Here is a 12,419-nt window from a genome sequence, read left to right on the forward strand (position 1 = left end):
CCCTTGTGATGCAAGCCTAATTCACATCCAGCATCTAAAACACTATGAAGAGGGATAGCAAATCATCTAGGCTAATGAGAGGAGGGACAAGCCTAGACGATGATCCAGTGATCAGCCGCCAGACTTGTCCCTCCCCTTATGAGTGAAGAAGGCTGCCTGCTTCTTAAAAACACAAAAGCAAAACCCTGTTACATAGGTCACTGCCAGACTCGATGGTATTCAAATTATGCAGTTATAGCAGATTAGGAGAGCAGTGGCGAAAATGCCTGGGGAAATTTTGGGATAACACTTGCTTCGACACAACATCAGCTAACCTCCCTGCAAGCACATTAGAACGAATGCTCTTTAGATCAGTGTTTCCCAACCTTGGGCCTCCAGCTGTTTTTGGACTACAACTCCCATCATCCCTCGCTAGCAAGACCAGTGGTCAGGGATGATGGGAATTGTAGTCCAAAAACAGCTGGAGGCCCAAGGTTGGGGAACACTGCCTTAGATAGCCAATGTTGCGTAAACGCTTTGCGAATAATTCAGGATGTGAGCTCACTAAATCGCTCCCCTGCAATTGCCTGTAGACTTCTATGAGCATATACCCTTAGCTCTGTAAAGTGTAAAGAACATAAAGGTAAAGGTAAAAGGACCCCTGACCATTAGGTCCAGTCGTGACCGACTCTGGGGTTGCGGTGCTCATCTCGCTTTATTGGCCGAGGGAGCTGGCGTACAGCTTCCGGGTCATGTGGCCAGCATGACTAAGCCGCTTCTGGCGAACCAGAGCAGCACATGGAAACGCTGTTTACCTTCCCCCTGGAGCGGTACCTATTTATCTACTTGCACTTTGACGTGCTTTCGAACTGCTAGGTTGGCAGGAGCAGGGACCGAGCAACAGGAGCTCACCCCGTCACGGGGATTCGAACTGCCGACCTTCTGATTGGCAAGTCCTAGGCTCTGTGGTTTAACCCACAGCGCTAAAGACTCTCCTCCCTGAAAGAGAGGGGAGTGGTTGTGGGCGGGAGCCCAAGCACCGCCCAGCAGGGGGCGTTGCCCCCTGCCTCCAGCTCACCTGGCTGGCACTCACGCCCCCCCCCGGTGGCCACCCAACCAGGTGCCGCGGAGGGGGCGTGTTCAGCTGCCTTTTGCGGCAGCGCCAGCCTCTCCCTGGCCTCATTCCTCGTCGTCGACCCGCCGCGAGTCAACTCATCAGGATCTCCTCTTCCGCATGCCCAGCTGAGCGACCACGTGGAGCCTGTACTTTGAAGAGGACTTTTAAAAGGGAGGTTTCGCCTTGTTGTTGCTGTCTTCTAGGGTTCTCTGCCTCCCGACTATACTGCCCCTTTTAAAGCTTGTTTTAAAGGCAGTGGGGTCTGTGCTGGCTAATTTGGGCTTTTCAGCGCTCCTCCGACCTGCGGATAGCCACTCTGTGTGTGCATGTGTGTGTGCTGTTCCTCAGCGCCCTGGCGATCTAAGGAGAGACAGTCTGTGCGCCTCTGTGCTCGCAGTATCGCTGTGCTTGCTGTATTTAAATTTCCCTGCCTGTGAATGTATGGAGCTGTGAAACGTCTTTTGAATCTCAGCTGCTAGTCAGCTGCTAAGGTTTCGTTGCTGAATGGAAATGGTCAATATCCAGGTAGGCCTGGATATATATCAATATATCACTCAGGAGCGGTAGAAGGGACAGACTGGGATCACAGTTTCACTCAGTGGTATATTGCTGGTGAAATCACCCCCTTCTGAGTCCCTCCGCTACCAGCGCCAAGGGAGAAACAAGTTGCAGCTGGGTGCTGGAGGCACCATCAGAAAGTTCTTCCTGATGTTGAGTCAGAATCTTCTTTCAAGTGACTTGAAGCCATTGGTTTGAGTCCTGCCCTCCAGAGCAGGAGAAAACAAGCTTGCTCCATTCCCCACATGACAGCCCTTGAGATATTTGAAGATGCGGCTCCCTCGGCCAATAAAGCGAGATGAGCGTCGCAATCCCAGAGTCGGCCACGACTGGACCTAATGGTCAGGGGTCCCTTTACCTTACCTATTATATCTCCTCTCAGCCTCCTCTTTTCCAGGCTAAACATACCCAGCTCCTTCAACCGTTCCTCATAAGGCTTGGCTTCTAGACCCTTGAAGGGAGTTGGGAGTCTTCCAAAATTTGAAGGTCTACAGGTCCCCCATTCCTGATGAAGAGTTCCTAGGTATCTGTTGTTCCACATATAACAAACATACCGGTAAGTTGCGTGCCGCACTATAAAGGTGTTTGCTGGTGCGCCAGTTCTTTGGTTTGGTCTACAGGTCATCTCCTTCAATTTCCTGATGAAACAGGATTCTGCCTGGTATATTAATATGCGCTACCAGCAGACATCTTCCAAATGAGCTCCAGCATGAGTTCCTCTGATTTGCCACAGAGATAAGTGTGAAGGTTGCATCAAAGGTCAATGACAGTCCATGTTTATTGGCCAACTCTCCGGTCTGGAGCCACTGTTATTGAGCATGTCTACGAAATCACCTCGGAACGAGGTAGGGCTTAATCGATAAACGACAGCGCCTTGTGCATATTGATAAGCAGAGGAGCCTAGGGAGAAGTGCGGAACTGCAGGGAAGTAGCAGAACAGAGACTAGCAGCGCCATTGAAGTAAATATCCTGGCAAAGATTTGGGGGGAGCAGCTATCCCTTACCCTCACCTTACAGCCATTTCTTAAAGGAACGCCACACCCCAAGATCCACCTGCTGGAAATGGTCACTCCAAACACCTGTTTGGGTTGCTTCTGAAATTGGGCTGGCCTAGTTGGGGAAATTATCCAGTATCAATCCCAGTGTCAGGCTTCAAGGAATCCGATCCCTCCCACGGTGGCAGCCAAGGAGCAGATAAACAAGAAGAGTTCTTACTAAGTCATTTATTCAATATTCACAGAGAGAGACGAAGGAATGTAGTCTCTCTTAGAATACAGTGGTACCTCGGTTCTCAAACAGCTTAGTTCACGAACAACTTGGAACCCGAATGCTGCAAAACCTGAAGTAGGTGCTCCGGTTTTCGAATTTTTTTCCAGAAGCCAAACATGCTCTGTTTTACGTCCCCCTGTGTTTCCTGTTGCGCTGCTAATTTGCGTCTCCCCCCCCCCACTTGGTTTTCAGAAATACACCCATTCTTGTTATTCAGAAAGGGTTGCAGAGAGTTTTGGCAGGTGAGGTCTTCGGAATACTCCAAATGAAACCATGTTTGCGGTGAAATAATCTGAAAATTTGCAGCAAGGAAGCTGGTCCTGTCTAGGCTGGCCTTGTTGCAGTTAACCTGTGGGACTCATTGGCAATTCATAAAAAATCTACTAACAATAAATAAATAAATAATATTGAAAGGGTGTGGGGAGAACGAATACCTTACTATAAACGTAATGAATGTGCATGTTGATTTACATGTGCAAAAACCTTGTGTTATCTTAATATACCGTTTCCCCCAACCTGGTGCTGTTTTGCACTACAGCTCCCATTATCCATCACCATTGATGGATGGTGAGAATGATAGTTTATGTGGCTCAAGTGCGGAGCCATCCGACAGTTTGACACTGGAAGCGAAAGCAAAGACAGACTTTTGAAAGCCTGACTCTGAGGATCTGATTCCTTTTTTTTCCTTTTTCCTTTTTCCTAATTAAATATTAAGGATGTTATAGTCTCGTGGCTTCTATTCAACCGGATGTTCAAACACCTTCAGCATCCCACCAGATCTATGGCCAAAATCTTGAAGGCAGTGATGAAAATGATGTATAGATGGTATATTACACCTGTCAAGTTAGCGAAAATGTATAAAGTCAGTAATAAATGCTGGAAATGTAAAGAAAAAGAGGGAACATTTTATCATATGTGGTGGGAATGTAAAAAGGTGAAATGCTTCTGGGAGATGATATATAATGAGATGAAAAAAATGTTGAAATATACAATTATGAAGAAACCAGAAGCATTTTTACTGGGCATTGTTGGGAGTGATATAAATAGAAAGGAATGTAAGCTCTTTTTATATGCAATAACAGCAGCAAGAATATTATTGGCCCAAAAATGGAAGCAAGAAGAACTACCGCCGATTGAAGAATGGAGGATGACGTTAATGGACTATGCAGTACTAGATAAACTAACAGGAAGGATTTGAAACTGCAGGACCAGAAATTCATGGAAGACTGGAGTAAATTTACGGACTATTTGAAAAGTATTTGTGAAGATCAGACGACGTTTGTAGGTTTGCAAGAAGTTTTGTGAGGAGTATTATTGGAAATATTGCAAAAATGGAGAAGGGGGAGGATGATTTGTTAAGAGATGTAAAGGCAATATAAAGTTAAGAAATGCATAAGAAGTGGTTAAAATGGTGGATCATCAGAGGTGCTGATGGAAGTCTAAAAAGATTGTATAAGTGATAAGTTTTGTGGTACATTTTATAATTTATATGTTAAAATCAATAAAAATTATTTTTTTAAAAAATAATAATCTTGAAGGCAGGACAGACAAGAGTCAGCCTTGTCTTTGTATAGAGTCAGAGTAATGGGCTCATCCATGGTTTGAAAATCAGGAGAGGGAGAGAGAGAGAGATTTCTATCTAGCATGCACACATGTGCTTGTAAGTATGCGCAGATATAAGTGCCTGGCCTGTGAAACAAGAGATGCTTGAAAGCAGATGGCCCTGGGTAGAAAACCATGCTCAGGTTTATGTTTGAGAACAGGCTAACAGATGTGCCACATTATCCCAGCCTTTTAAGAAGATGTATGGTTTTGGTGCCATTCCGGTTTTCTGAAGGCTAATGAACTATCTTTCGGAAGAACCATATGTCAAAGGACACCCTGGCCAAAATCGCAACGATTATGATCGTAGTCTTCTCTACCCCATTATCTTGAGAGATCTTAATTGCGTTGTCGTGACATTTACCACGCAATCCTAAAGAGAGAGAGGCGCTTGCGTATTGAACTGTGATCAAGTGGGGAACAGGCTTCCCAAACATGGAGGGAATCTGATATAGTTGTGCCATCCGACAGCAGGTTTCTTCATAGAAGTCTTGACATTTATTTACTTATTTTTCACCACTCTGAATGTGCGGATAGAAGCCCTTGGCTCCATCTCATGCTCTATTGTGCCTGGTGTTTAAATGTTCATGTAATACTGAGATGTTGCAGTTGGGCTCGCTAACTACTCGGCTGAAACTGTCAACCATAGAATCACAGAATTACAGTGGTACCTTGGGTTACAGACGCTTCAGGTTACAGACGCTTCAGGTTACAGATGCTTCAGGTTACAGACTCCACCCACCCAGAAATAGTACCTTGGGTTAAGAACTTTGCTTCAGGATGAGAACAGAAATCGCATGGCGGCAGTGGGAGGCCCCATTAGCTAAAGTGGTACCTCAGGTTAAGAACAGTTTCAGGTTAAGAACAGACCTCCAGAATGAATTAAGTTCTTAACAAGAGGTACCACTGTATAGAGCTGGAAGGGATCTTAAGGGTCCCTGCCATGCAGGAATCTCAACTAGATCATACATGAGAGATGATTAAAAACCTTGAAGGAAGGAGAGTCTACCACCTCTTGTGGGAGTCCACTCCACTGCCACTCGAACTTAGGACACAAGGGAGAAATGTGCTAGGAGGAAGGCATGCTTGGCAAATCTACACCGTGTTCAACTCCAGCCCAGAAACCAATGTCCCCACTGTGGAAGGACATGTGGATCCAGAATTGGCCTCCATAGTCACTTACGGACTCATTGTTAAAACTGTGTTTACAGAAGACAATCTTACTCGGCTACAAGTGATCGCCAAAGAAGAAGAAGACTGTCAGAAATGTCTTCTTGATGTTGAGTCAGGACCTCCGACTCAAGCCATCCTCCATGTGTCAGCCCTTCAGATTTTGGAGGTGGAGAACCTATCTTCTCTCAGTCTCCTCTTTCCCAGGTTAAACACCTGCAAATCCCTCAACCGTTCCTCCTATGAGGTTTTTAAGCCCTCCGCTTACTGGCCTCTGGGAAGGTCATGGGAGGGATCTGGAAGGTCTTGAGAGGCTCCTGAGATCTTTGCCTTCTCCCTGCATCAGCTTTGGACAGGTAGGGATGGGCCCAGGGGGGCAGTTAGAGAGGTCTTTCTGACGTTATGCAATTTTGCCTTTCTGTGTGGACCTGTGGAATGCAACTCCTGTGTAAGTTTCAGGTCTACTGCTGTACACTGCCATCATGATTAATGGTCATTGATGGTCTTATGTTCCAGGAGTAGTTCATGGGTTTCTTGGATCTGGAAACACCAGAGTAGATACTTCCAGAGTAGATTCTTCAACCCCAAAGACCCCTCAGGCAGAAGAGTTTTTGACGGGATCTGTTCCCGCATTTGGTTGCCAGTCAATTATTGAGTGACCAGGCGTCGTACATGCATGTCTGAGCCATCCCTAAGGCTTGCAAACGAATGGGAAGGGCCACGACTTTGTAAAACAGAGGAACACAAATCCCAAACTTTCCCTTTAAGAGACAACTCTCTTCCAAAGCACCAAGCAATAAAACTATGCAGAAGGCTCTGGGTGTATGGACATCAGAATTCAATACTGATTATTTATTTTGCATAACTAATAAGGAAACATAACAAAAGTTGCTGATGTTAACATGCAGTGGGAGAAAAAATGGGCTTTAATGGCCCCCATAAACTCTGCTATTGATGGCAGCTTTATAAAACTCCACATTGACTACAGCTAAAGGCTATACGTTCTATCAATACGGTCAGCAATTAATATTGACCGATAAAATGCATCCGGTAAGCTCACTCATTCCTTGAGTCGCTTTGAGCTTACTTTCAGCATAATTTTCACATCTGAGGAAACATTTTCCCTGTAAAATCCTCAAAGTCATTTTGCGAGCAGCTCTTGGGATCCACAGTAAGGATCCTTAGCTGCGAGGAAGCTTCTGTTTCCTTTTTGTTTCCCTGATCCCTTCCTCTCTGGCCCACCTGTAGATCCGCACCTCTGAATTGCTTCTTGATTCATCCTCGGACTCGCATGCCATATTGGAGGAGAGAGAGGGGTGTTTGTGTGTGCAGACATTAGTTTTGTGTGCAAAGATAACATATTCATTCATCTGCTTGTTTCACTCTTGCTTTGGATCCAGTCCACCACTAGTATCTTTGCATGGAGGGTGTATAATAATAATAATAATAATAATAATAATAATAATAATAATAATTTAATTTGTTATATGCCGCTCATCTGACTGGGTTGCCCCAGCCACTCTGGGCAGCTCCCAACAAAATATTAAAAACACATTAGGCGAACTAATGCCAGTGTACTGGCAGAAGCAAAGATCACCAGTGTCGAAGCGATGCTTCTTCAACATCAACTTCGTTGGATTGGTCATGTTGTGAGGATGCCTGATGATCATCTTCCAAAGCAACTACTCTATTCCGAACTTAAAAATGGAAAGTGTGATGCTGGTGATCAACAAAAGAGGTTTAAAGGCTCTCTCAAGGCAAATTTTTAAAAAATGTAGTATAAACAGCAACAATTGGGAAACACTGGCCTGCAAGTGCTCCAATTGGAGAACAGCCTTTACCAAAGGTGTCATGGGCTTTGAAGATGCTCAAACTCAGGACAAAAGGCAGAAATGTGCTAAGAGGAAGGCACACTTGGCAAACCCTCACTGTGATCAACTCCCGCCCAGAAACTTATGTCCCCACTGTGGAAGGACGTGTGGATCCAGAATTGGCCTCCACGGTCACTTACAGACTCACTTTAAAAACCATGTTCATCAAAGACAATCTTACTCGTCTATGAGTGATCGCCAAAGATTAAAAGCACAGTAAGACATCAACCAGTACAAACTTTCCTGAATAATAATCATAATAACATGTGGCCCCAGAAGATCACTGAGAAGGGAATGTGACCTCTGGCTGAAAAGGGTCTCCCACCCCTGTTCCACAGATAGTAGTTTGTTTGCTTGTTTGAAACACACCCTTGCCCACCCTCACATGACATCTTTGTTGTGACGGAACAGAACCTTAATAGGCCTCAGTCACTGAAATTAAAACAGAAAACGAGGGGCAGAATGTGAGGAATCAGTGTTGCATGTCTCCATATACAAAAAGCAACCCTCCCAAAAAACCCACCAGTTTTACTTAAAATCACCATATGCTACCCAATCCGACTGTGGAAAGCAGCAGCAGGGAGAGAACTGCTTCACTTATTCCATGCGAGCGCTCAGAACAAAATCCCATTCCCCTCCGTGGCCAAGACGCCTGCTCTATATTAAGAAACTGGCAATGGAGCAGTTCAATTAAAGGTGTAAAAAGGAGCACGAACATCACTTGCAACGGCTGCTGCTTTGGGATGTGCTCTGCTTCCCATCTGCCCACCCTTCCTTCCCACTTTAAACACGCCGTGGTCAAGCTGCAATTGCGTACTGCGGCACACTCTTCCTCACAGAACTGTTGACCTCGAAATGTGCATTCCGTCGCCAACCCCGCAACTGGGAGACATCTCCGCGGCCGGGGAGACAAAACCGAGGAGGTGAAAGAAAAAGGGGGAAACACCCTGTGACCTTCAAGTTTCCGTAAAAGACAAGTTTCTAAAAATACGCCTTTTCTTTTCCCTCCTCACAGAGAGAGAAGCCGGGGTTATTTACATAAGTGGTGGGAGTCAGCAGAGATAGGCTTGGAAATGATCTGCTAGGATATCAGTTCCAGAGATAAGGAAATCCGGGAGGAAAGAGAGAGGAGAAAAGGCTTGATAGGGTGAAATTTCAAATGCAGGAGTTTGGGTGGCTGAATGGGCCCTGCAAAGAGCTCAGGGGCTGCTGAAATACCGCTGCTTTTCCACGACAAGCAAAACGGGAGCCTTTTTCATATCACAATGCCGCCAACCATTTTGTACAAGAGGCCATGCCAGCGAAGTACAAAAATAATACTATTCTGCCCAAGGCATTTTGCCACATGAGGCAAAACAGAAAATGGTGCTCCCTGCCTCCTCCTCCTTAAGGGTCCCGCTTCATCCTCCTCCGCTGCTACCTGAAGAGGAACAGGTGGCTTCACACTTCCCAGGCAGTGACCATGGGTGACAGTGGGGTGCAGTCAGTGGACTAGGGGGGCTGGGCTAGTCCCCTAAATGTCCCCCCAGCACCTCCTTTCCAAAGTCCAGGAAGCTTCTGCCCAGCTTAGGGAAGTGTTAGAATATTCCGTTCCACCTTAAGAGGGACAGGCATGACTGTTGTGTGTCACATGCCTGTTTACATTCCAGCACAGCTTGCTGGCAACTTCCATTTGTGTATAGCTTTTGCTTATGATGCTTGCTTGAACCAGAAAGGGAGAAGACATGTTTTTTCCTTTGTCTTGATGTACGCTAAATAAACTGCCTGTCAATATGCTTCACACAGCCTCTCCCTGCCACTTCTGTTGTGCATTTACTCTGCTGAGTTGCATGCCCAGCTTCTGAAACTCTGGGTCACAGATTCATGCTGCACCAAGGACTGGAGTTCGACTGGTGGGCTGGAGCCAGCTGGGGGCTTGCCAATTGCCCCCAATTTCTTAGCAGCATCCCAACAGGAAGAAGGCGCTATGCTCACATGTGCAATGTCACACACACACCATTGAACCCCGCCCCCCATCACACTTGTAAGCTGGCACCTCTGGCTCTAACTGCTCCCCTATGGAAATTTTTACCACACACCACTGATGGGCGACAAGCTCAGAATGTAGTAAACAGTGTGCTCCCAAGAGGAGAACACCCCTCCGAGCTGTCCCCAGCCTGCAGCCTGAAGCGACTGCCCCACAGAGGCTAATGGCTGAGCCGGCCCATTCTATGGGCTGGGGCTGATGGAGGCAGGCTAACAACATCCAGAGGACCCTAATAATTGTCCACTGCAAGTCTAGAAGACAAAAACCAAGACTGGGACACAAAACAACAGGATGGAAGACAAACAGATGGACAGAAGAGTAAGTAGCAGAACAGAAGCTCCAGTATCTCCCTGGCGGTCTCTCTTACCAGTTTCGGTGTTATCATGTTCCGTATCGGTGAGAGTGAGGTTGGAGTTGGCGCGACTGGACAAGCAGGAACTGCGGCCCGACTTGGGGTTGCGCCCCCACAGCCTCACGGGGTGCTCCGGAGACATGACTGCGTCGGCTTCCGTGTCGGCGTCCGAGCCAGCACTGATAGAGTAGCCGCAGTGGGGCAGCCCTATATCTGTCCGGTACAGAGTCCCGTGCGGTGGAGGCGATACGTCTTCAAGGCCCAGCTCTCGCAAGGAAAAGTTGGCTCCTGGGGCAGAAATGGGGGAGAGGGTTGGGAAAGAAGAAGAGAGCAGAACATTGTGGGATGTCCGTCTAACAAGGGATAATGAAGACGTTTACCAGCAGATGTTATGTTACATTGTGTGGACCTTCCATTGGAGATGTATCAGGGTTGGGGAGCCTGTGGCCCACCATATGTTGCCAGAATCCAGACCTCATCAGTCCCTGCCAACATGGCCGACAGCCAGGGATTATGGGAGTTTTATCCCAGCAACATGCTGGTTCTCCAACCCAGGGTGAGAGCTGAACAAGAATTTGAACATTGCGTCTCTGGTCCAAGCACAACGCTCTTGCCTACTCCAATTCAACTGATATGCTGGCTTAAAAATAAGTGTGCAGTGTGAGTCATATGGTTGTGCTCTCCAATTCCACCCACACAATTGTGTGCGTGGATTTGAACTTGAGTTGGTGGGGAGAAGCAGCAGTACTTGCACACTCTGGTCTGTCCTTCAGCCTCCGAAAGGTTGGAACAGACCTTGCTCACGTACAAATGTCTGTCTGCATTATCATGAAACCTGCAATTTGCAAGGTTCTCGGCTGTGCATAGTCGCATGTGTGCAGGATGCGTACAGCTGCACATGTGCCGACTCTCTTTCAAGATGTGGAATTTGGGGGGGGGGGGCAATTCCCGATGTGGAATTGGGGGGGGGGGCAAGTCAGCCCGGGAAAGCCCACCTTCGGGGCTATGATCATACTATGCCAGAACATCATTCCAAGTCCAGTGTGTAACACACTTTCTGTATCACACAAAATGAGTCTGTTTGGAACCCCAAGGTCATCCGCTCAGACACCTGCCCTTGACATTTCCCACTCCAATAAGGTCACAGCAGAATCCGTTCAGCAGCAGAACAGATGTAATTGTTTAGCTGGCTAAAAATATTACCTGGGAAGAAAGGGCTCTTGAATTCGCCTCTAGTTACCTGCAGAGCTACATAATCGGTTCAAGGCAGAATAAATAAACATTTGAATATCAGTCCTGCCTCTTCAAAAGGAAGAGGAAAGTTCAGGAAAGTTGTCTTCACCATTTAGTTATTCTGTTACAAGCCCCATTTATTTATCAAATTCGTATCACTCCCCCCTCTGCCTCCTTTATTTATTTTTGTCAAACAGAATTGCAAGGGTGCAAGAGGGTACCCAGAAATCTTCTATTCTTAATCTTTTGTTCCAGCTCATTAATCCCAAATACTGCCAGGACGATCCTGTCATTTAGGTTGGGGATTATTGCTGTTGCTCTTAGTAATAGCATTACAGTGCTACCTCGGGTTACGAACGCTTCAACTTACGTTTTTTTGGGTTACGAATGATTGTAACCCGGAAGTAAGTTGTCCAAGCTCTCGGAGGCCTCGCCGCTGCCTGGAGGCAAACCCAGACATTGGTGGGGCCTACGGAGCTCTCTGAGGCCTCCACGAACGCCGGGAACCAAGCCCCAACATCTGCAGTGCCTAGAGCGGCTCCGCGAATGGCGGGAGCCTAGCCCCGACATCTGCGGTGCCTGCAGGGCTTTGCAAATGCCGGGAGCCTAGCCCCGACATCCGCAGTGCCTGCAGGGCTCCGCAAATGCCGGGAGCCTAGCCCCCGCATCTGTGGTGCCTAGAGCGGCTCTGCGGATGTCGGGAGCCAAGCCCTGGCATCCATGGTGCCTGCAGAGGCCTCCACGAATGCAGGGAGCCAAGCCGATTGTGATTGTGGAAGAGGACCCTGAGCCCCCTCCGAACAGTGAGTTTGGAAATAAATTTTATTTTTTTCCCATCTAAAATACTGTCTATTTTATAGTACAGTACATCGATTATTGTCTTCATTTTATGGATCAATGGTCTCGTGAAACAGGAAAATTCATGTTAAATTGCTGTTTTAGGGGGTGTTTTTTCATCGTCTGGAACAGATCAATCCACTTTCCATTACTTTCAATGGGAAAGTCCGCTTCAGGTTAAGAATGCTTCAGGTTAAGTACAGACTTCCGGAACCCATTAAGTACTTAACCTGAGGTACCACTGTATTTTATAACCCGTCCTTGACTCTTAGGTTCCAGGTGGGTCACAACAATTAAAAAATACATTAAAGGCAGTAAAAGGTACACACCATGTATAACAATATGCACCCAAGGATTGTACAAGACCCCTTCTTCCTAGCAGACTGCTGTGGATCTCACTGCTTG

At 46.8% G+C, this 12,419-nt stretch overlaps 1 protein-coding gene across 18 annotated transcripts in view; it reads right to left on the reverse strand.

Moving 5' to 3' along the window:
- The window catches only part of TENM4 (teneurin transmembrane protein 4), a 625,655-nt gene that overhangs the window by 330,561 nt on the left and 282,675 nt on the right, over positions 1-12,419 (reverse strand). For all 18 annotated transcript variants that reach the window (XM_077926940.1, XM_028725942.2, XM_077926946.1 and 15 more), the window contains one exon: positions 9,960-10,232. In XM_077926940.1, coding sequence (XP_077783066.1) covers positions 9,960-10,232 — 273 coding nt within the window. The remainder of the gene's footprint in view (positions 1-9,959; positions 10,233-12,419) is intronic.

This window comes from Podarcis muralis, chromosome 4 (assembly GCF_964188315.1).
Source record: "Podarcis muralis chromosome 4, rPodMur119.hap1.1, whole genome shotgun sequence".
NCBI classification, from domain to species: domain Eukaryota; kingdom Metazoa; phylum Chordata; class Lepidosauria; order Squamata; family Lacertidae; genus Podarcis; species Podarcis muralis.